General features: G+C 43.3%; 1 protein-coding gene across 2 annotated transcripts; it reads left to right on the forward strand.

Moving 5' to 3' along the window:
* Nucleotides 1-369: 369 nt before the first annotated feature.
* Nucleotides 370-23,986, forward strand: IFIH1 (interferon induced with helicase C domain 1). Of its 2 annotated transcripts, XM_035132608.3 has the most exons (16): nt 370-1,043; nt 2,733-2,889; nt 3,883-4,038; nt 4,788-4,871; nt 6,794-7,017; nt 8,457-8,667; nt 9,287-9,504; nt 11,275-11,391; nt 14,072-14,195; nt 14,292-14,522; nt 16,100-16,356; nt 17,864-18,013; nt 20,086-20,247; nt 22,522-22,712; nt 22,886-22,979; nt 23,071-23,986. In XM_035132608.3, the coding sequence occupies exons 1-16, from the start codon at nt 591-593 to the stop codon at nt 23,254-23,256; spliced, it is 3,015 nt and encodes a 1,004-aa protein (XP_034988499.2). In that variant the 5' UTR covers nt 370-590; the 3' UTR covers nt 23,257-23,986. The 2 variants fall into 2 exon arrangements, with proteins under 2 accessions (XP_034988499.2, XP_088517182.1); XM_088661056.1 differs by lacking the exon at nt 20,086-20,247.
* The last annotated feature ends 438 nt before the right edge of the window (nt 23,987-24,424 follow it).

Below are 24,424 nucleotides of genomic sequence, written 5' to 3' on the forward strand. Positions count from 1 at the left end.
GACCCAAGGGCCTTGAGCCAAACTGGATGCAGCAGGGACGGGAACCTGCGATCCTGGACATTTTGCACTCCAGTCATGCCTCGGTATTGGCCATCCTAGCTGGGAGCGGGGCATGGGATTACAACCACCCCTGGAGAGACAGACTTAGGTTCCCCACCACCATTCCTTCCGAAGGATTGCGTGGGTTGATTCAGGCCCTGGAAAGGCGGATCGCCATGGTTGCGTCCTTTGTGCTGCGGGGAAAGCACGGCAAAGCGAAACTCGCCTGCAGGAAAAAGCCTACTAGCGTTTGGAAACCGAGCGCCAGACGAGAATAGAAACCGAAAGTGCCATGTCCTATAAGAAGCGGCCGGCGGAGTCGCCTTAGCCAGTGGCAAACGAAGCAGTCGGTAAGAACGGAGTGTCGCTCCGGCGTCCAGGAAAAACAAAACTTCCAAGAGCAACGGGAGAGATTGCTTGGCTTTGGTTTTGTCTATTTTGGGGGAAAGCAACAGCCACGATCGCCCTTCCCCACGTGCAGGCGGGGCGGTCCTCCTGACCGAGCGAGAGAAAAAGATTCTTGGCAGCGCGAAGAGACCCTGGACAGCAGAATGGAAGCGGCGGCTCCCTCCCACGACGAGTGCATCCTGTACCTGATCTTCTGCTTCAGACGGCGGATCAAGAGCAACATGCGCGTGGCCCCCGTGCTGGACCTGATGCCCTCTTTGCCCCACGAGGAGAAAGATGCTATCCGAGCCGTGGCGGACCACCACGGGGACGTGGAAGCGGCCGAGCGGCTCCTGCGCGCCCTGGAGAAGGACCGCCGCCCGGCCGGCCTGTGCCAGGAATTCTACGAGGCGCTGTCGAGGGGCGGCTTCAGCGCCGCCGACTACGTGGACCCCAGCATGAGCGAGCTGCCCTCGCCTTCCCTCGAGGCCATGGACGACACGGGCAAGTTACTGGTGAACTTGTTCTCCAGCACACTCGTGGAGAAGCTGAGAGCCACGCAGGTGGCCGAACTGTGCCTGAGGGAGCAGCTTTTTACCGACGAGGACGTGGAGCGGGTAGGTAACGCTGCCTGAAACAATTCGTCCATGATCCACCCCCCCTCCCACTCAAAAGAGAGAGAGAGAGGGAGGTACAGTATTTGGGTATATATCATAGGATCACAGAATTGTAGAGCTGGAAGGGACCACAGGGGTCATCTAGTCCAACCCCCTGCAGCACAGGAATCTTTTGCTCAAAGTGGGGCTCGAACCTACCAGCCTGAGATCAAGAGTCTCGTGTTCTATATCGACTGAGCTCTCTCTTCTCTCTCTCTCATCACTTCACATGTTTAGGGTAAGTTTAGACGGTCCATCCCCACATTAAGATCAGGTTACATGTCGCTTTCAACATTCATTGTCAAGGGGGATTTATTCTTTCGTGGCGGTGGGTTTTTTGTACTTACTTTTATTGTGCGTTTTGTGCTTTTATCTTGTATTTTTATGTTGTGAACCACCCTGAGATTTACAGGTTGAAGGGCGGTATAATTAATAAACAAACAAACAAACAAACAATTCTGTGGAATCGACTGGCAAAAGGCTTTCCTTGGACTGCACCACTTGAAGCTGGTGGCGGCAGGGTGGAATTGCAGGTCTGATTGCTACCTAGTGTTGCTGTGTTGTTGTTTTTCCCATACAGTCGTACCTTGGAAGTCAAACGGAATTTGTTCTGGAAGTCCATTTGACTTCCAAAACATTTGGAAACCAAAGCACGGCTTCTGATTGGCTGCAAAAGCTCCTGCAGCCAATTGGAAGCCACGGAAGCTCTGTCGGACGTTTGGGTTCCAAAGAACATTTGCAAACCGGAACAGTCACTTCCCGGTTAGCGGTGTTTGGGAGCCAAAACGTTTGAGTCTCAAGGTGTTCGAGAGCCAAGGTACGACTGTATTTGGGAAATAGGCATTCTGCAGACAAATATTCAGGGCAGTCTGTCTCCTGACAAGTTATTTATTACATGGAAGGATTCTTCCCCACCTGCACAGAACATTCTGTCCCCATCGTAGTCCTGGAATAGTACAGCGCAGGAAAAGCTTTACATTTTGATTCACACTCAGAAACACTCCATTTCTCACAGGTAGCTTGAATAATGGGTGTGACAAGTTCCTTTCCCAGAAGAAACTGTGAACGTGAAATGCATCGTTACTGGTCCAGGTTGTGCTGTTGCCCACGGAAATTGCATTTTTGAAAACACAGGCCTTATGAGCCCCTTTCTCACTAACGGTTATACCAGCCTGGGGTCCTCCATATGATATGGACTACAACTCCCACCAGCCCCAGGCACCATGGCCATTCTTGCTGGAGTTGATGGGAACCATGGTACAAAGGAGCAAGAGAGGACCATACTATGGAACGCTGGTTTGCACACACCCAGCTTCCCACGGAAATACCTTTAATCCAGTATTTCCTCTGCAAGGCAATAAAGGAACCTATTTTATAGGTACAGCCGTACCTTGGTTCTTGAACACCTTGGTACTCAGACGTTTTGGCTCCCGAACGCCGCAAAACCTGGAAGTGAGTGTTCTGGTATGCGAATGTTTTTCGGAAGCCGAACGTCCGATGTGGCTTTAGCTTGAGTCCAGGAAGCTCCTGCAGCCAATTGGAAGCTGCGCCTTGGTTTGCGAACGGACTTCCGGAACGGATTACTGTGATACATCTTACAGAAATATCAGTGTGAGTATTCCTTCCATCCTCCCTTTTCTTTTAACCCAGATCAGAGCCAAAGATGCAGCAGCAGGGAATGCAGCAGCGGTGAGGGAGCTGCTAGGCAGAGTAGTGCAGAAGAAAGAGTGGCTGTCGCCATTTCTGCAGGCCCTGGGCGGATCTGGGCATGAAGAGGCCGCAAATATCCTAAGTGGACATAAAGAGGGTAAGAAAAACGATCTTACAGTTTCGAAAAGCTGTAGTTCTTAGACTTCCCTTTGTACATGAAGGGTCTGCAGTTGCTCTGGGGAAACAGAAACACAGGGCTTACCCACACTTAACCTTTCCCCTGCACTTTCCAGACTCTGTCTGCACTTGAAAGCTCTGTGTCCAAGCACTCATTTCTTTCTATCTCTCTTTGTTCCGGAGTTTTCCCTGTGAAAACCCACTCTTTAAAGCTGAATTGGAGCAAATGGGAATCCACGGAAAACTCAGATTGGCACTTGCTCCGATTGAGCGCCAAAGAGCAGGTGTTTGCGTGGAAAGCTCTCACTCAAAAAAGGAGAGCAATTGGACACAGAGCTTTAAAAGTGTTGAGGGGGCAGAAGGTGTGAATAAACACATGCTGGGAACTGCATATGTGTAAATTTTGACATGAAAGCTGCAGTCCAATGTATGTACACATCACATGTTAAAAATTATTGAACTCTGTGAAACTTACTTCTGAGGAGATGTGCACAGGAATGTGCTGTAAGAAACAATACATTTAAAACACGCTTATACAATTTTAAGCAACTGCCCAAGATGGTAGACCAAGACATGACTTTACCTGATTTTTGGCATGACAGATCCAAACTCAAAAATTACACCATCCATTTGAACATCATAGTATTTATTGGTTTCTAAAAATCCCAGGCAGCACCAGGCACTTCCCACTAGTGCTTAATAAAACTCAATAAATACATTTAAAAAACAAACATACATGCCTACTTTCCCTCCTACAGCACCTTGGTCTGCATTCACCTTGGGGAAAACGATAGAAGATCTGGGCACAGCTCTTCCAACACCTTGCTTCAAATTTGAGTTTAAAATGTGACATTGCTCTACCTTGTGGTTTATCTCCCTGCCTTGTTGTGTCCCCACATTGTCTGTTTTGCTCGCCTGCGTACGGGGGCTGATCTCCGATGTTGCAACGTAACATTTTGTTTCATGTGAACAGAGCAAATAGTCAACGGGATGCCTGCAGGTGAGACTATGGGCACCGAGGAACCTCATGTACCTGAGAATCCAAAGCAGGGTGCTGAGTTGGGGTGCAGCTTCACCCGTGAGGAGAATGCCTCAGAAGAATCGTGTGGAGGGAGTTCTGCAGTTTCAGGTAACCTGTCAGCTCTTGCTTTTTTAAACAAAGCTTATTTATTTACTTTGTTGCAGCATGGGAGCTGCCCTGTAGTGGAGCTCCCAAAGTGGTTTACCAGCACATTAAAACAAATTGGGTGGAATTTTTCAAGCTGAAAAAGGTTCCCACCTGTCCTCAGGATGGAGACATCTGTTTTCAGACTTGCTCTCTTGCACTCTTTTGGTAAGCTCAGCATTGACCAGTAGGTGGCATCCTTACCAATTCGTTGTTAGGAAAGTGTGGTTGGTTTTTTACCGCACCATTTGATGCATGTTTACTCAGAGGCAAGCCCTGCAGTGGCAAATAATGCTTTACCCCCTAGTAAAATGTGCTTAGGATTGCAGTCTTAGGCAAATACTTTCTTGCATTACTGGCTTATGTAGTCTGATCAGGTCGCATTGTGACCTATGTTTAATTCTAGATACAGTATTGCATTCAAGGTTGTGTCGCTAGTATTAAGCAAGAATTTCAGAGCTGGTAAATCTAATCAGGCAAGGGCAATATAAGCATTTTGAGCACATGGAAAGGTTCAGGTTTGCTTCAGCTGATTCACCTAAGATAGCCTGAGCTGTGTGAACAGCACATTCCCCTCTCTAGGTGCTTTGCTGAAAATGAGATTAGAGGGAGACCGTTTTGGTCTATCAAAATGCGGAGCACATTAAACTATGATAGAAGTAACTGCATATCACAAAATATTTACACCCTCATTTCTGAATTGTGTCTTCCAGATTCTGACGTCAGTTTGCTGGATGCAAGTGTCAATGATGTGAGCGAGATTGTCGGTCGGGGCAGCCTCGCCAACGGTGATTCAGGTATATGACATTCTCCACGGAACTCTATTTAAAATGTGAAACCTTTACACTATCTGTTGAGGGATGGTATTCTTGAAAGGACTGCTTCAGGATATTTAGCCGAGATTTAAAACTACTTAATTTTATTTAATGGTGACTTTTGAGTCTTTTATATGTTTTATGCTTCTAATATGTCTGGAATACCAATGATTTATGGATTCCACCCCCCTTTTTCCTTTCTCTTTTATGATTTTACTGTCTAAATTATGCCGACAAAGGCTGGGCGAATGAGAATTTAAGCCACATCATTGTAGGCCAGGCATCCCCAAACTTCGGCCCTCCAGATGTTTTGGACCACAATTCCCTTCATCCCTGATCACTGGTCCTGTTAGCTAGGGATCATGGGAGTTGTAGGCCAAAACATCTGGAGGGCCGCAGTTTGGGGATGCCTGTTGTAGGCTGTCGAGGTAGAAACCACGGCGCTCTTCTGTCTAGCATTGTGAGCAAAATATTATCAAAATGAATGCGTGAGATCAGAACTGCTTGAGGATCAGAGAGAAAGAGAGTGTGGATTCTGTTTCTCCATCCTGCCCCCAAGATTTGCTGCTTGACGGAATGTAGGATTTCCCCTGCTTCCCCTGCTGTTCAAGAAACAAGAGGTCCGAGACAGACCACCACCTTCCTCTTAGCACTGTTTTGTACCAAAAGGGACGGGCAGCACCCACCCATTGGCCCAAAGCCCAGTGGCTGATGGCAGTTTGTTTGCTTTTCCCAGTAAGGAGCCCATCGCAAGTGCCAGCTGCCCTGTGGGTTGCATTCGAAAGGCACTCGTCACCTAGAGGATGTTTATAGCAGGCTCGGAGGAAAGCTGTAATTTGGGCAGCAGGGTGCGTGTGTTCTTCCCTCCCAACTCAAGACGTAAAATTGTAAATATTTGTTGGCGACATTCAAAGCCTTGGAGACAGACAGGATGCAAATATCAATTTAAGGAAGGGCAATTTGTAATTCTCTGTAATTCAGCACAGCTCTTGGGATCCTTCAGTTTTTCGGACGAATAAATGTTATTAATACTTAGTAGTTTGGTTTGTATTGGACCCACCCAATTTATTTGATAAATTAATATCCCTCCCTTCCTCCCAGGATGCTGAACTAGATCCGGCAGGTCCATCTTAGGTCCTTATGGTTAGAATGTTGGAAATAAGACCTGGGAGGCCAGGCTTCAAATCCCCACACAGTCATGAAGGTGACCTGGGGGGCCAGTCACTCGCTCTCAACCTAACCTACCTCACAGGGTTGTTGTGCGGATAAAATGGATATAATTCTAGTCAGTAACAGGCCACATTCTTTTGACAAGATCATAAAACATCAAGCAAACCTAAATTCAATTGCTTTTACTGTTGTTACTCATAAAATTGTATACCACTGAATGCAAAGATGACCTTTCAGCAGTTTACAAATACAAAATTTTTAATTGAATAACTTGATTAGAATACGGAATACTTTAAAAGATACCGTCATTAAAATGCACAATAGAACCACTTCATTCAAATGTTGAAATATGAACAACCATGATTAATATTTGAATTGCTCCTGCTCACCTGCCAAGAATTGCCCTCAGTGGCTGGTTGGGCTTGTTCTGGATACGACCCTTGAGCTGAAAAAGGTTCCCACCTATGGCGTACAGGATTGGAGCCTTAAATTGTGCATCCCAAGAATGAATTGACACCAGCTGTGATGCCCAAAGGAAATTCTAGTAGCCCATCAGCCATATGTTGTGGCCTGAAAGGTGTTCGCACAAACAGTTCTGCAGTTGTGGGGAGAAGGCAGGAGTTATCATTGGTCAAAAAACAGGGGCATCTCTGGCTTGCGCCTAAATCTGCATGGCGGAAATTATAGAGGAGGAGGAGAATGCTTTTCTATTTCTTGGTCTCTCTCACCTGCAGATGATGCTGAGGATGAAGAGACAAGAGTTTCACCAGAGCCAGAGCTGACTCTCAGAGACTACCAGATGGAGGTTGCCAAGCCTGCCCTGGAAGGGAAGAATATTATCCTGTGCCTCCCTACAGGCAGTGGCAAGACCCGAGTGGCCGTCTACATTGCCAAAAACCACTTGGATAAGAGAAGGGAAGCCGGAGAGCCTGCAAAAGTTATCGTGCTTGTCAACAAGGTACGCTGTCCACAGGTTCTCAAACTGGGCCCCATGAACTACTAGTGGTCTGCGATGTTAGGAGGTCCTCAAAAAGCTTGTAAAACCATCGAGAATATCTGTACCTGGCCCTGTGCTCGATGTACTTTTTTTCTGACAGTTAAGATCGAGGTTGTCTTTGAACCAGGGCTGGGTTATCAAACAGGCTAATAAGACCCTAGTCCAAGGTTTCCCAAACTTGGGTCTGCAGCTGTTTTTGGACTACAGCTCCCATCATCCCTAGCTAGCAGGACCAGTGGTCAGAGATTATGAGAGTTGTAGTCCAAAAACAGCTGGAGACCCGAGTTTGGGAAACCCTGCCCTAGTCTACAGCCAATGATTTTCATAAAAATGATGTTGATGTGGCCTCTCCTTAAAGCATTACCAGAAAGTTGTAAAATTGTGCCTGCACCAAGGTGCCCAACAAAACTTCAAGCAGTCCAACGGGGCGGGGAGACAGTTTTGAGAACTGCTATGCTATCTGCTTATAGGTGAAACTCGGAAAATTAGAATATCGTCGAAAAGCGCATTTATTTCAGTAATGCAACTTATTATTTATTATTTTTCTTTTGATTTTTACAAATGCTTTCTTTTGGAAATTCCACAGTAATAAAACAAATAGTTACAATAATGCAAAAATAAACATTGCTATTACATTTCATTAATTACATTTCATTTATAACTGACCCACCTAACGATAAATAATTACAATTACAACAAATAAAGGCTTGACATATCTTGCTTTGCATGTCATGCATCTATCTCATATATTGGTTTCACCTTTTAAATTGCGTTACTGAAATAAATGCACTTTTTGACAATATTCTAATTTTCCGAGTTTCACCTGTACAGGTATGTGAGTCATGCAAGCACAGAACTGTAGGATGGCAGGCATTTTGGTTCCAAAATAACGAAATCCTTCATTCTGAGCGGAAACACAGTTCATATTCCTGCCTTGCAGGGGGTTGAACTAGATCAGGGGTCAGCAATCTTTTTCAGCCGGGGGCCGGTTCACTGTCCCTCAGACCCTGTGGGGGCCAGACTATATTTTGAAGAAAAATATGCCCCACAAATAACCCAGAGATGCAATTTAAATAAAAGCACACATTCTACTCATGTAAAAACACACTGATTCCCGGACCATCTGCGAGCCGGATTTAGATGGCGATGCGGCCGGATCCGGCCCCCGGGCCTTAGTTTGCCTACACATGGACTAGATTATCCTCAGGATCCCTTCCAACTCTACAGTTCTGTGATTCATGTTAGCTGGGGTAAGCTTGCATAACCTTTGGCCAAAACCATTTAGCGGGCTTTGGATGCTATTGTGTAGTTTGCAAATGCACAAAGAGCTTAAACAAAGGTCATTATTACAGAAGGGGCTTAGTTGTATCCCCAACTCTTGGTTGGAAATCTTTTCCTAGGTGCCATTGGTGGAGCAGCATTTCCGGAAAGAATTTCACCCCTTTCTGAAGCATCAGTATCGAGTCATTGGGCTGAGCGGTGCCTCTCAGCTGAAAATTTCCTTCCCTAAAGTTGTCACAGATAACGATGTCATTATCTGCACAGCTCAGATCCTTGAGAATGCATTGCAAAATGCAGACCAGGACGAAGAAGAGGGAGTTCAGTTAAAAGGTATTTATTGTGGATAACGGTGTGCCTGTCCGTGCTTCTGAGGCCCTAAACACATTTTGTTTGTGTGCCTTTAGAAACATGCTTAAAACAGACACTTAGATTTTGGAAGAAAAGAAGCCGCTAGATCTCAAACTGGGACATGCTTCTTGTGGAATGCTTTAATCATCATCAATAACAATTGATGGGAGCTTCCAACACATAAAAACATAATAAAACGTCAAACATTAAAAACTTCCCACTACAGAAGTGCCTTCAGATGTCTTCTAAAAGTTGTGTAGTTCTTCATCTCCTTGTCATCTGATGGGAAGGCATTCCACAGGGAGGGCACCACTGCCGAGAAGGCCCTTTGCCAGGTTCCCTATAGCTTCACCTGTCCACTTTTTTCAGACGAACTTCTGAGTAGACCTTGTTAGGATTGTGCACTGTGCATTATGTCTCTCAGGGCCAAACTAAGCAGACTGCCAATCTGGACTGGGTTTATTGCAAGCAACCAGGTGTGTGTGTGTGTTCTAATGGAAATGGGGGCCCTAATCCCAAACAAAAGTTGTAATCCTTCCTGGGACTTTATGGTGAATGGCTGGTAAGACACCTTATTAAACAAATAAATGTTTTTCCTCAGCGTTCTCCCTGATCATCATTGATGAATGCCATCACACTCAGAAGGAAGGGGTGTATAACAATATCATGCGCCAATACTTAAAAGAGAAGAGGGACAATGAGAAGCGGAGGAAAGAGGGCAAGCCGTGTTCTCCACAAGCTCAGGTTCTGGGACTGACAGCTTCACCTGGGGTCGGAGGTGCAAAAAATGCGGCAAAGGCTGAGCAGCATATTTTGAAAGTAAGTCACCATGGAAGGTCAAGTCTGGATCCAACCCAATAGGGGGGATGTGGGGCAGATTGATACAGAAAAATTCAATCTCCTATTTTATGTAACAAAAATGAGTCAAATAATAATTTTTTGGGCTTGATGCATGGCATAACTAATCAATTTTATAATACCAATCAAAAGAACCATTAAAGTTAGAAGATAATGACCAGTAAAAAAAAGGGGGGGGTTGTATCATTCTGCCCCACCTACAGGGCACTTTGATACATTTGTCGGGGCACTTTGATACAAAGCGTAAATTGTATGAGAACAGTAATTATTTGCAAAAAATTAATGAAAAAAACAATTTTTATTGTGAGAGATCATAATCAGCCTTACAATTTGTTACTTGAAATCTAAATTACGTATCAAAACTAACAGTGTTTCACACATCATAGACTTTATGGCAGGTTTTCTTAAAAAAAACACCAAAACTTATTGTATATTAATCTTTCCTCAAACACCTATCCATTTTTTAAAAAAAACTTTGGAAAAACTTAAAAAGTATAAGAACTCACATTAGGTAGTTAAAAATAGTAATTTAAACAGAATGCTTATAAAAAACAAGATAATTACTTAACGTTTAGCTCCTATTGCACATTATTTCCCCTTAAGTCCATAGAAAAAGTATAAAGAGATGATGTGCCCTTCGGGAAATTTGGTTTTGGCAATGGCAAAACAGCATCCTTGGAATCAACACTTGCCTTATCTTCTACAATGGGGAAAACAAACATACAAGATCCTGGTTTTTTCCTGAGATATGACACTTGATAATCAGTCATACCTGTATTTAGAAATGACTTCGGCCACGTAGTAAACAACAGTTTTTTTTCTTTTCAAATTTAATGAGTTTAGAGATTTCATGCAAACTTGTATATTGGGGCACTATTGTACACTAGCAGGGTTTTTATATGTATCAATGTCTTAGTGTATCAAAGTGCCCCAGTGAACATTTTCAAAAAAAAGACTTAACAATTATTAATAAAACCACTGAACTTATTTTAAAATCATGTGTAATCCTGATGACTGCGTGGAATAACTTGCCTTTGGTATTTTTAAATCTTAACTAAATGAACAGTGTTGGATCGCTTTGACATTTCACACAATTTTGTAGTTGGCCATACTAAAAACACACCTACACTCGTCAAACGCCAGCGGCTAACTGGCGGGCAGCGCGGTTGCAACTGTTGTACTCACACATGTATAGACATGTTTTAGTGATGTCGTGACACAAATAACATTTCTTGATACATATTGAAATATTGTTGGTGTATCAATGTGCCCCGTGCGTCAATGTGCCCCGCTTCCCCCTATATTTTGTTGAATTAGGATTTGACTGCTTTTTTAAATTTATTGTTGTTGGTTGGTTGTTGTTTTTTTTTAAAAAAAAAAACAATAACCAAACAATAACAACATTAATTTGCCTATTTGCAAAAGCGGAGATGGGAGGATTTGGAAAAGGCCAGCTGGGAATGAGAAAACCAGAGGATGAGGTAGCCAGAAATCAAAGCCACGGCCATAAATCTATAGTTTGGATTGGGCAAAACATTGTTATTGAAGCCAAAAAACCACTGTGCACATATTTATTCATGGCTGGGCACCCTTATTAATCATCTGAGGTAGTGAAAGCTTAATTAGAAAATATATGTTAAGATTGATTTCACGGGGAGAAATGTTACATCTTTAGGCAGCATTACTCACAAAATGCATGTGCCATGTCTGTAATAACCTTCTTGCTTCCAGATATGTGCCAATCTTGATGCAGATGGAATTATGACAGTTCAAGAACATGCCCCACAGCTGAAGGATCAGGTGAAAGAACCCTCCAAGAAGTTTGAGATTGCAGACAACAAGAGAAAGGTATGGATTCCCCCCATATATATATATATATATATATATATATATATATATATATATACACACACACACACACACACACACACATTTTTTACAATAACAAAACATACAAAGCAACTGACTTAACATATACATCCAACAAATCCAACAAAAACAAAATAAAAACATTCAATCTTATATTCCATGTCTTTGTCGACTTCCTCCTTTCCCCCCTTCTACGTTTCTATATATCACTTACTTAGCGCTTTCTAAATCTTAATAACATTCTATTTCTTGATTATCTATTCTAAATATTACTCTTAATCCCTTTTCAAACAAAAATTTCCAAAACCTCATGATATAATTTTAATCGTAAGAGCATAATATCATCTAATCATATATCTGAATCTAAACACATATAACATTTATCTAACTTACTCCTGCAACCTCCTTATACTTCCAAATCCTTTATTGAATTTTGTTAATCTTATAATTCTTTTCTAAATAAACTTTAAATTTCCTCCAATCTTCTTCCACTGATTTTTCTCCCTGGTCCCGGAGTCTCCCAGTCAGTTAGACAGTTCCATGAATTCTATCAGCTTCATCTGCCAGTCGTCCACCATAGGTATATCTTCAGATTTCCAATTCCTTGCTAGTACAATTCTAGCTGCTGTTGTGGCATACAGAAAAAAAGTAATATCTTTCTTGGGTAATTCCTTTCTTATAATATCAAGTAAAAAAGCTTCTGGATTCTTAATAAACGTGTTTTTTAACACTTTCTTCAACTCATTATAAATCTTATCCCAGAAGCTCTTTACTTGGGGACAAGTCCACCACATGTGGTAAAAGGTTCCTTCTACTTTCTTACATTTCCAGCATTTATTATCCTGTTTGTGATACATCTTAGCCAACTTTACTGGTGTAAGATACCATCTATACATCATCTTCATCATATTCTCTTTTAACACATTACAGGCAGTAAACTTCATATAGGTATGAATTTTTGTTGTGGCTTTTTCTCGTTGAATTTCTTTCTTGTCTGCTTTTGCCTCTTCATAATAAATCTGGCGCTTCAGAAGCGAGCCCACCTTGAAGCAAGGTACTTCATGGGCTATGAGATTCAACTTCGGGTCTACTGTATCTAAGTCTGCTTCTTTCTCTGCCCCCTCCACCCCACCCCCAAACGGAACCAGCTATAACCTGTTTCCTTTTGGGCCAGAATTGAATTGGGTGGAATTTGCAAAGTCGCCTCCTCTGAGAGCATGAATCCTGCCACATTTCAGAAGGATAGCCATAGTGTTTTAACCACAAGGGCAGGCATTACAGTTTTAGAGTGTGTAAGAAAGGCATTCCCCCTTGTGTGCACCCTCAGTCAAACAGCCACCACAACAAAGCAAGACGAAATAAGTGAACCTATGTTTCTGTGGGCCACAAAATAACAAGCAGGAGTATGTATCCGTGGGCCACCGAAAACCATCCAGGGGACTTTCTGTGACCTGCAGTTTGTGTCCTTGCGTTATCACGGAAGCAAGACTTCATTTCAGTTGGAGGTTTCCATCTGTTTCGATATGCACACTATACAGAGAAAAGGAGGGGCGTCTTACCCATAGAGGCTAGTGGTGCAGGGCAAGTTCTGGAGGGTGCTAGGGAAGAGGCGGAGGCTCGACGCAGCGCCTCCCAGCATCAGCTCACTGCCCTTGTCCACCTCTGCCATGCCGCGCTGAAGCAGCGCCGCACCTGGAGCCTCCGTCTGCCATGGCCACTGTGGCACGAAGCGGCCAGCTGAGCTGGGAGGCGCTGCGTCCAGCCTCCGCCTCTTCCCCACCAGCGGAGCCGCCCTCCAGCCGCGGCCCACCTCCTGCAGCCCCGTCAGCAGCACTTTCCTCCCTAAAAAACTCTGGGAAACGGGGAGGGAGCTTTGCACCACAGTGCCAGATATGCTTAAGACAGCCCTGGAGAGAAGTGTTTGTATATGAAAGGCTTCCTTTTTCAAAAAGCTTGGGAGAGCTTTCCGCACTGCAACCTGCCTTCTGCTCTTTCCATGCACCCAGGAAATACAAAACACCTTATTGTCGATTTAGCTTCCTCCCTACAACAGGCCCTAAGTTTTATGTAGAAGGGCTTAAGGAACAGCTAACCTGCTCCTCCTTCACTCCCTTTGTTGGACTCCCAATTCACATCAGTCCTGGCTAGCATATCCATTGGTCGGGGATGATGGGACTTGTAACCCCAAAAAAAATCTGGAGGACATCACGCTGGCTGCCCATGTTCTCGCTTCTAAATGGGGAAGGAATTAAACTTCAGGTAATGACTTTATGGCCCTGGTTTTAACATTTTCCTGGAAGTATTTGAGAAGCTAATTGGAGATGGGAGCCAGTGGCACCTCAACTCAACTCACCACCATAAATGAATTTGCCAGTCATGTTGCCTGCGAATGGCGACACTTTTCTCTGCACCTCTGTTGTATCCCGGCTGGCAACCTGGGGTCCATTTTCATGAGCCGCATAAGCATAACCATTCGTTGCTTGTTAATTGGCTTGCTGTGAAGTAATTGGGCCATTTTGTTCATGTCTAGGGGAGTATGTACTTTATATAAATTTTCTCTCAGTGATGATGTAAAACAAGGAATTCGTATCCCTTGTTGATGTTGGCAGAGTATCCCTTCCCTCATTAATGAGTGAGTGCCTGTGTTTTTCATTTTTAGGATCCGTTCAGAGAGAAACTCATAAACATAATGACAGAGATCCAGACTTATTGTGAATTCAACCCAAGGGCTGAGTATGGATCTCAGACCTATGAGCAGTGGGTGATTCAAGAGGAGAAGAAAGGTAACCATGTTTTAAAGTGTTTTGTAATATTTTACCAAACCTCCCAGACATCTGCCTGTTGGTTTGGTAAAATTTGTGTGTGTGTGTGTCCCTTAGCTGCCAAAGAAGAGCATCGCAAGCAGCGGGTCTGTGCAGAGCATTTGAAGAAATACAACGATGCCTTGATGATTAATGACACCACCCGAATGATGGATGCGTATAAGCATCTCAAAAGCTTCTACACGGAAGAAAAGAGTAAGAAGATGGCAGTGAATGAACACAATGAGGATCAGCCAGGAGCATCAAAACCAGATGAAACTGATGCATTTCTTATAGCTTTGTTTTATGGTAAGCATGAGACCCTTGGCAAATTGCCATACGTTCTTCCACTAACCTCTGTGCAAATGAAAATAAGAACCAAAAGCCGACCATTGCTTGTAGTTAGGTCACCCTTTCCAGAATATAGGGGCTTGAACATAGTGGCTGACAGGGACACAGTGATGACATCAGAAATTTGCATCTGTGGGACTCCTTTGCTTTAGCATCCTAGGTTATTGCGTGCTGCCTTTCACTTACAGCAGAGATGGGAAGCCCAAATGTTGCTTGATTTACTGATCCCAATAGCCTCGCCCAGCATGGCCAGTTGATGAAGGGATTTCTCTGGAGCAGGAGCAGTTGGGGTGGGGGTGCTTATAGGAACCTCCCATATCGGGAGTTGCTACAGTTTACCAGGAGGGATAGGGGAAAGGGTGAATTCAGTGTGGTGCAAATGCATGGACTGCAGTGCTAGATCAGTTCCACCAGAGCATTTGCACTGCACCAACCTTGTCACTGCCTCTCCCTCCCAGTAAGCCACAGGGGTATAAATTGTTGTTGTTGTTGTTGTTGTTGTTGTTGTTGTTGTTGTTGTTATTATGCCTGTCCCACTGTCCACTGCTTTTCTGAAAGGCCATAGATTTCCCATCCATGGCTTACATCACGCATCCCCAAACTCAGCCCTCCAGCTGTTTTGGGACTACAGTCCCCATCATCCCTGACCACTGGTCCTGTAAGCTAGGGATGATGGGAGTTGTAGTCCCAAAACAGCTGGAGGCCTGAGTTTGGGGATGCCTGGCTTACATAGTAAGGGGAATATCAGTTAAAGCATATCCTTAATGAGAAGCCCTGCCACCTTTCCCTCTTAATTGTGACACTCAAAACACATACACACCCTTTTATTATTAAAGCTTAATTAATTGTTCCTTAATTAGTAGTTTGCAGCTAATTGGTGTGATGGAGAAGCAGGTTGATCAAGCAATAAAATGGCAGCACCAGATTCAGAAATTAGCATCTGACTGGTCTTGCCCATCAGCCTGCCTTCCTTCCTTCCTTCCTTCCTTCCTTCCTTCCTTCCTTCCTTCCTTCCTTCCTTCCTTCCTTCCTTCCTGTCTTCCTTCCTTCCTTCCTTCCTTCCTTCCTTCCTTCCTTCCTTCCTTCCTTCCTTCCTTCCTTCCTTCCATTGTTTGCCGATGAAATCTTTCAAGTTTCACTAAGTATCATTTATTGCTTATTTGTTGAATTGTATCCCACCTTTCTACCCAATGGTGCTCAAGGTGGTGACAAGTATGAAGCTTTTATTGAGTATGATGGCCTTACTTATTTTTTATTTTTGTACAGACTAAATATCTGTACTAGCATTTCTGTGTTGCAATGAAGCCATTGTGATCCTATATTGAATGTTGGTATTTGCTATGTGCTATAGGCTATAAATCACATATACCCAACAGGTTACCCTCCAGAGGATGTTGGACCCCCCCTCCCAACTCTGGTCATCCCCAGCCAACATGACCAATGGTCAGGGCAGATGGGAGTTGTAGTCCAATAACTTCTGGGGGGTGACAAGTTAGGTTCAGTGTTTTATTCATTTATGCCTGTTCTTTTTAAAGCCAAAGAGAGGGAGCTACAACATTTAACCAGAGAAGCAAAATATGAAAACGAAAAGCTGACCAAGCTGCGTAGAACATTAATGGAAGAATTCACAAAGACATCTGAGCCCAGAGGAATCATTTTCACAAAGACTCGGCAAAGTGCTGTTGCTCTCCATCAGTGGATTGAAGAGGACCCAAAATTTGAGGACGTTAAAGTGAAATCTCACTATCTTATTGGTGCCGGACACAATAGTGAGTTTAAGCCCATGACTCAGGTAAAGAATGAAGGTAAAATGTATTATCATATTTTTCTTTACCACGCAGTTGGGAGGGAAGAGATTCTCTGATAGGTGAAGTAGGAATCCTTACCTGTTCTCATCCTGACTATTTGATTCGGTGAGTACTTGAATAAACCCCCAGGAATAAGCGGTAATAGATCCAAAAAGTGATATTCTTGGAGAAAGTCAATTGTAAGATTAGCATCTTGCCCGCTTCATTTTTCTCCTGTAATCTGGTGTCAATACAAAAATCATAGCTGCCAAGTTTTCCCTTTTCTCGTGAGGAAGCCTATTCAGCATAAGGGAATTTCCCTTAAAAAAAGGGAGAACTTGGCAGCTATGACAAAAATAGGAGGGCAGTTCCTTCTGCCGCAAACAAGCCCCAAATCCCATTTTTGTTTCCCCACTTTGTGCTTTTTCTATTTAAAAAGAAAGGGCAGCCAGAGCAGCAAAGAGGAGGAGTGTGATGTAACACGAGGGTTCGAGGAAGGCTGCCTCGTGGCCTACAAAGTCCCCTCCTATGGACACCTGATAGTCTGCCGCACTGTTCAGCCACGTCCCAAGCTGGGATCTGAAGCTGCTCAGGGCCAGAAGCTGAAGTAGCACCCCTAGGAAAGAAGTGAGAAGATGCCAGGCAGTGCGACACTAGCACATCTTGTGCTTGGACCTCTAGCTGTGCAAATCCTTGACGAAGAAGTGCAAGGATGCCAGGGAAGGAGAAAATGTAGGAGGCGAGCAGTTCTTGCCCACCAAAGTCTACTCCAAGCCTTCGGGGAGAGATGGCTAAGAAGTAGAATGCAACAAGACTTGGGGAGGGGTCCTTTGGTTCTGACTCTTCTTTCTCGCCCATTATTGATGGGGGAAAGTGGAATTCACAGCTTTTCAGTGAATAAATAGATTCCAATGGAGAACATTCAGGATAGGTAGCTAGTTGGAAGAAAGGGCTAGAAATGCCACCATGCCTCCTCTGATTTATCCACTTCCAGCATTTAGTACCAAGAGGCTTGTTGTAGAAGGAAACCCAAAGAAAGGCCATGAAAACCTAGAGATGCTCCTCTAACAGCTAAGCTTTTCCAGAAAGAGGAAGATTCTACTTAGTACCTCCAAGCAGTCAAGTAGGGGGAAAGGACAGAGGACCGTGTTTAAGAGCAGATCTCATGTGAAATCCGTAAGAAGCTACTTGGAATTTTACTAGTATAGTATCTTTTTGAGGTGGGTTGTGTGTGAAACTGTATTTGTGTCTCCTGTCCATCAATCCCAGTTGAGTTAGATCCCCCTACTGTAGAAGAACCAGTATTATCCATTCAAAGCTTTTGAGAAAGTTTATGCCCTGTGTTATGGTTGCTGAAAGTTGGGCTCCTTTGTAAATTGGTTCAGAAGCAATGTTGGATATGTAAGTGCAGAAACTTTATGCGCAACTCGCCAAACCCCCATGACTTGCTGATTAGGTGTCAAATGCATTTTTCCTTCCATTAATGAACATGTTTGCAACGTGTTTCCACAGAATGAACAAAAGGAAGTCATTGAAAAATTTCGTGCTGGAAAAGTCACCCTCCTTATTGCTACTACTGTGGCAGAAGAAGGCCTGGATATCCCGGAATGTAACATAGTTATCCGCTATGGCCTTGTTACCAATGAAATAGCTATGATGCAGGTATGCCCCATTTGTATGTTTAGATTTCTTTTCTCCCTGATCACCCTAGAGATTATGTTTTGCAATCCTAAAGGCCATATGATGCTGGAGGAAATAAATTTGATTTTAGGAATCAATTATTAGGGATGTTGCTTGAATCGGTCATTGAAGAATCAGTCAAGAATCACGTGGGACTTGCAAAATAATGTTGTTGCAGTAGAATTCTCCTTTTCAGTGTGCGGTGCAGCTGGCCATGCCATCTTCCAGAACACTCCATTTCATTCTCCCTTCTCTGTTTTAAATGTTTTGTCTCCACCCTGCATTTTGTGACCAAGAATTCTCATTCCTAGTCAAGCTGGTTTTGGTAGGGTTCCCTGCTCCCATTAGAGACTTTTGCCCTCAAGATGTTTTGTACTTCTACAAATCTTGGGGTTCCCCAAGCATGTGAATATCCCACCTCTTACTTCTTAGTAGCTCCATTTTTTTGCTTTAATCCTGTTGGCACTCATACACTCAGTTTGTTGTTAGTAGGAATGATATGGTGAAGGCATATCAGATGGTTCTCCTCTTCCACAGTCAGCATGGAAACACAGGGTTTCAGCATCTTAGAAGGGTAGTCATTTTATTTTCCTGGCTAGTAACTATTCATTTATTTAAAACATAGGATTTCTAAACAGCTTAATATTTCAAAAATTTCTTAAGTGGTATACAGTGTAGAAAAAACAAGAGTATTATTAAAACAAAATACCACCTAAAATCATTTTTTTAAAAAGCAGCAGTATGAAAGCACATAATAATAATTTATTATTTATACCCCGCCCTTCTGGTTGGGTTTAAGAGTAGCTCAAACAAAAATTTGTGGGGTTAAATCACATGAAACTGCCCAATCTTACGGGTTTTTCTGTTTCATCTCCTGCAGAGAAAACGGCATTCCATTCAGAAAATGCCCATTTTGTGCATATATACAGAAGCATTGTACACAGATAAATACATTAGCAGGGTTTTAGGATTACTTGTAATTTTGTTATGAATGGACAATAGGTAATTTAAATGATTTTCAAAGTTAACAATGGACATTGATAAATAATGGAACCAAGGAAGGGACTAGGGGGAGTCAATTTGTTTTGTACCATTTTGATTTTGTATTGATGCTGTTTTTATTTCTGTTTTGTTTTGTTTGGGGTGAAATTAATAAATTGTTATCAGAAAATGCCCATTTGGGGGTTGCTGCCCTATGATATTCTGTAGGGCAAGGGTGCCTTGAGTAGAATTTCCCCGGACGATTTATCTTACAGGCCTACACAGGTGCAGGCAGTCTTTCAGGTAACCTGGTCCCAAGTTATTTAGGACTTTATATGCTAACAATAAAACTTTGAACAAGACCAGGGAGCGGTGATTGGCAGCCGCTGCAGTTCCTTTAGCACAGGTGTGGGTTAAACCACAGAGCCTAGGGCTTGCCAATCAGAAGGTCGGCGGTTCAAATCCACGCGACAGGGTGAGCTTCTGTTGCTCAGTCCCAGCTCCTGGCAACCTAGCAGTTCGAAAGCATGTCAAAGTGCAAGTAGATAAATAGGAACCACTACAACGGGAAGGTAAATGGCATTTCTGTGCGCTGCTCTGGTTCACCAGAAGCAGCTTAGTCATGTTGGCCACGTAACCTGGAAGCTGTATGCCGGCTCCCTTGGCCAATAATGTGAGATGAGCGCCACAACCCCAGAGTCGGTCACGACTGGACCTAATGGCCGGGGGTCCCTTTACCTAATACGTGCACCTTTGTGGGCTTCTTTACAACGCTTGGTCATGGGGCGTAGTTTGGTCTTTGGATTGCTTTAGAGTGGGAACTGGAAGAAGTTCTTTGCTCAGAGTTATTATGCTTCTGAATTCCAAGGTTCTAGAGGGAGTCCTGTTGTCTTGTAGGTTTATTACTTGTAGGCTTTTGGGGAGCATCTCGCTAACCTGCTGGAAACGAGATTTGTAGCTTGATCCAGGATCGCTGCTCACCCCTTCGGGAGACCCCGAATCCTGCTTGTATGTACACCTGAATGTGCACTGTATCTATTTATCTATTTATCTATTTGCCTTGTCTGTTCCAGGCTCGTGGACGAGCTCGAGCGGACGAGAGCACCTATGTGCTTGTGGCGTCGGGGGAATCCGGAGCTGTTGAACGTGAAAGCGTCAACATGTTCCGCGAGAGAATGATGCACAAAGCAATCGGACGTGTCCAGGACATGCCCAGAGAAGAGTATATACGTAAGGTAAACGGCCCGTACCGTAGCTGAGGCTGCTCTGGTTCTAAAAAGAGCTGCCACGTTGGGTCTTTAACTCGCAAAAGTATGTTGGGAGGGAGCCTCGTGGCTGCCCCTCCTTGCATCCTTTGGCAGGGAACAGCCCCCCCACCCCCACCCCACCCTCCTGCTTTATAATACCAGCAACAGGTCGCCTTCTCAAATAAAGGAAAGCTCTGGGCTGATGTGTGAGGCCAGCAGATTGGGGTTCTTTGCTCCCCCGCTTCCCCAGAACTGACTGCTTCTGCTGGCATCAAATGGATCTGAAAGGACCAGATGGTTGAAAGAGTAAGAGGAGCTCAGGAAAAATCTGTGGCCTTCTGTGTGAAACTACCCAGTGCGCTTCATGGCCCCCGGTTCCTAGTCCGACACTCAAACCACTCCTTTATTCTGGTTCACTTACTTTTGCCAACCTATGATACAGGATTGCAACAAGATAAGGCTTTGAACGTGGGGCAGGGCGAATGGTATGCAAATCCTAAGTGGCGGTGTTACTATCATTGTGGTGTTTCTCTTTATTGTACTTCAGTTTGGTGGTTCTCTTAATCTTTGGCTGATTGATATTCCATAGGGAATATTGCCTGGCGCCTTCATTATACATCTTTAGGCGCTAGGAAAAGATGTTGCTTTTTAACCAGGGCTTTGGTTGATCTGATTTACATCCTATGTAAATAATAATAATAATAATAATAATAATAATAATAATAGCCTTTTAAATGTGTCTGAAGGGGGGGCTATTGTTTTGCTGTCTTGTTTTACTTATTTACTTGTTTTTATCCTATATTTTATTCTGTGAACTGCCCTGAGATCTTATGATGAAGGGCAGTATATAAATCTGATTTTTTAAAAATTATTAATTAATTAATTAATTAATTAATCTTAGTGTGTCTGCCCCATTTACATATAAAGCCTGAAGGTGGGTATCTCTCATCTTGGCTCTCCTACAGTGAGAATGCAAAGTTAAAAGAGGCTGAGGGAAAGATTCCCAGTACGTTTCCGAGCACAATTCAAAGTGTTGGTGTTGACCTTTAAAGCCCTAAACGGCCTCGGTCCGGTATACCTGAAGGAGCGTCTCCACCCCCATCGTTCTGCCCGGACACTGAGGTCCAGCTCCGGGGGCCTTCTGGCGGTTCCCTCACTACGAGAAGCCAAGTTACAGGGAACCAGGCAGAGGGCCTTTTCGGTAGTGGCTCCCACCCTGTGGAATGCCCTCCCACTAGAGGTCAAAGAGAACAACAATTACCAGACCTTTAGAAGGCATCTCAAGGCAGCCCTGTTTAGGGAAGCTTTTAATGTTTGATGGATCTCTGTATTTTAATGTTTGATGGATTTCTGTATTTTAGAATTTCTGTTTTGTTGGAAGCCGCCCAGAGTGGCTGGGGGAACCCGGCCAGATGGGCGGGGTATAAATAATAAATTATTATTATTATTATTATTATTATTATTATTATTATTATTATTATTCTCATCCCCTGCCTTATACACAGATGGACCAGTTTAGTTTAGCCTTGAGAAAAGCCGATGGAGCAAGTGTACCCATATATTTTTGGTTCAAACATTCTTAGCTGTAAAAAATAATAATATGAGGGTACATTTTTTTCTTTTTTAGTTTAAAATAATTGCATGTTACTAACTGGAGTGCCTGGCATACTATGGTCCATGGGGTCACGAAGTGTCGAACACGACTAAATGACTAAACAACAACAACAACTGCTTGTTGATTTGAAGTTTTTTGATTGCTTTATACCCAGATGGGCGGGGTATAAATAATAAATTATTAAATTATTATTATTATGTAGTGCTGCTGCTGCTGCTAATTTCTGTTTCAGGTGTCATATTGTCTTAAATCTTTTATTTTGTGTTGGAACTCGCTTTGGGATTGCGTCCATGGCGAAAAGCAGGGTCTACACATTTAAAAAAAATAAATAGAAATAAAATAGATCCATATTAACCTGTAAAGCGCCCTAAGAATATGGAGGGAAAGGGAAGAGTCATTACCTGTTGTGGCAAATTATAAACTAAATAAGATGTATAGATCAAAGTAAGCCAATATAACATAGGTGGTTTGTTTTAGTACTGTGGTTACTTGGTTAATAGACAGAAAAACAAGAGTCGTTTTCAAATGCCTCTTGAATCGGTTTCCTCACATGAAGTGTTCAGGTTCACCTCAGACTTGTAACTTCTTCTTTTGGAGCAGGGGGTAGGCGGACGGATGACTTCATATGCACTTTGTTCCTCCATTAGATACGAGACTTTCAGCTGCAAAGCAAGATGGAGGCCAAAATGAAGGCTAGGAAAGAACAGTCAAAGAAATGCAAGGAAAACCCATCTTTGATCAAGTTCCTCTGCAAAAACTGTACCAAGCTGACCTGTTCAGGAGAAGACATACAGGTCATTGAAGACATGCATCATGTCAGCGTCAAAACGGAATTTGCGTAAGTGTCCTGCTCAGGGCTCTTGGTAGAGAAGCCTTTGTATTATTTAGGCAGCCAAGAGCAGTAGGAATGCCCAGAAGTGGAAAGGGGGTAGAACACACCTTCCCTTGCCTGCCTGGCCTTTCACTGCTGTCACCTGTATTATCCTAATTCTTACTTGTCTATCATTTTAGGGGCCTTTATATTAAAAGGGAAAACAAGACTCTGCAAGCAAAAGCAGCGGATTATCAAACCAATTGGGAAATTATCTGCAAAGATTGTGGACAAGTAAGTGTCTTGTTACGGGCTTCTAAATTTTGGTTGTCCTAATAATCAGCGATTGTTTTACTCAGTTGTCATCCTTCATTTTTTCCGCCAGGTTTGGGGAAATATGATGGTGTTCCGAGGCCTAGACCTGCCTTGCTTGCAAATAAAAAATTTTGTGGTTTCGTTCAACGACAAGAAAACTCCTGTCAAAAAGCTCTTCAAAAGATGGGGCGAGCTGCCTGTCAAGTTTCCAGATTTCAGTTATGCGGATCATTGCATTTCCAGTGATGATGATTAAGAAGGCTTGAGAGAGAGAGAGAGAGAGAGAGAGAGAGAGAGAGAGAGAGAGAGAGAGAGAGAGAGAGAGAGAGAGAGAGACTCTAAGGCATGTGGAGATGCTAAGATTGCGCACTCAGGTTCTTAATAGGGAAAAGTTTACCCGAGCATGTTTATGACGTGAGGACCACAGCACCAAGCAATGGCCTGTATGCGTGGCAAGAGCTTTCTTTTCGCATCAAATTCTGAGTAGAGTCAGTTCATGCTTTGAGCTGTGAGTCACAGAGTGGGAAGGAATAGTTGCGTGATGCCCACACATGTATAAATTAGCTCAACAATGTGGAATTGCCAAGTGCAGCCAAAAGCTTCTGCGGAGAGTCATTTTGCTTGGGAGTTTGCATTCGACCCTGCAGTGGCTGTCTAGGGTGGACCACAACGTCATCAGACCATGTGGAACCATGTCTCTAATCGGCAAACGGCATTAAATGAAACCCGTGTTACCAATTATTCTATTGCCCAATATGCAGCTGATGCTATATTCAAGTTCCTGTGCATTTCATCAATAAAAGCACATTTCCTAAATTGATTTGTGATCAAACTTTAACAAAAGAGGCTGATGTTTTTCTGAATCTAGTATCGTGTTTATGTTACATATATATATATATTTCAGCTACAAAATGTTTTGCACTTTAGTACCGGGCAGCTTGTTGCTCAATGTTCCGGTTAAATAAAAATAAAATAAAATAAAAAAATAGGCCGTTGGTGACTTTCTGTTCTCTCTCTTTTAAACTGTTTTTGACTGCAATCCTAATCCCATTTAACAGGGAATAAACTCACCAGGACTTATTTCTGAGTAGAGACCTATAGGATTGCACTTGTTAGTTTATTGACTTAAGTCAGGCATGGGGAATCTGGCTATGCTGCTGTTTGCCGTATCTACTACTCCCATCGGCCCTATAAAGCATGGCCAGTGGCATAGCATGATGGGAGTTGTAGTTCAGAAACAGCTGGCGGGTCAAAGCTGTAAATGCACCAGCTGTAAATGCAAAATGATGTATTCTCAGAAGGAAAAAGAGTATGGATTTATACATTAGGAAGCCTGGGGCACAGGTGAGTAGCATTCTTGGGGAAATTGTGTATTTATAACATCTTGGATAAAAGAGAAAGCATTGTTAAACATGTTATTAATA

This window comes from Zootoca vivipara, chromosome 1 (assembly GCF_965207765.1).
Source record: "Zootoca vivipara chromosome 1, rZooViv2.hap1.1, whole genome shotgun sequence".
NCBI classification, from domain to species: domain Eukaryota; kingdom Metazoa; phylum Chordata; class Lepidosauria; order Squamata; family Lacertidae; genus Zootoca; species Zootoca vivipara.

Bases quoted from the DNA above. Each gene is read 5' to 3' on its own strand.
- IFIH1 (XM_035132608.3), top strand. From the start codon at position 591: ATGGAAGCGGCGGCTCCCTCCCACGACGAGTGCATCCTGTACCTGATC. The intron at 14,196-14,291 runs GTAACCATGTTT...TGTGTCCCTTAG, and splicing joins GATTCAAGAGGAGAAGAAAG to CTGCCAAAGAAGAGCATCGC. The intron at 14,523-16,099 runs GTAAGCATGAGA...TTCTTTTTAAAG, and splicing joins TCTTATAGCTTTGTTTTATG to CCAAAGAGAGGGAGCTACAA.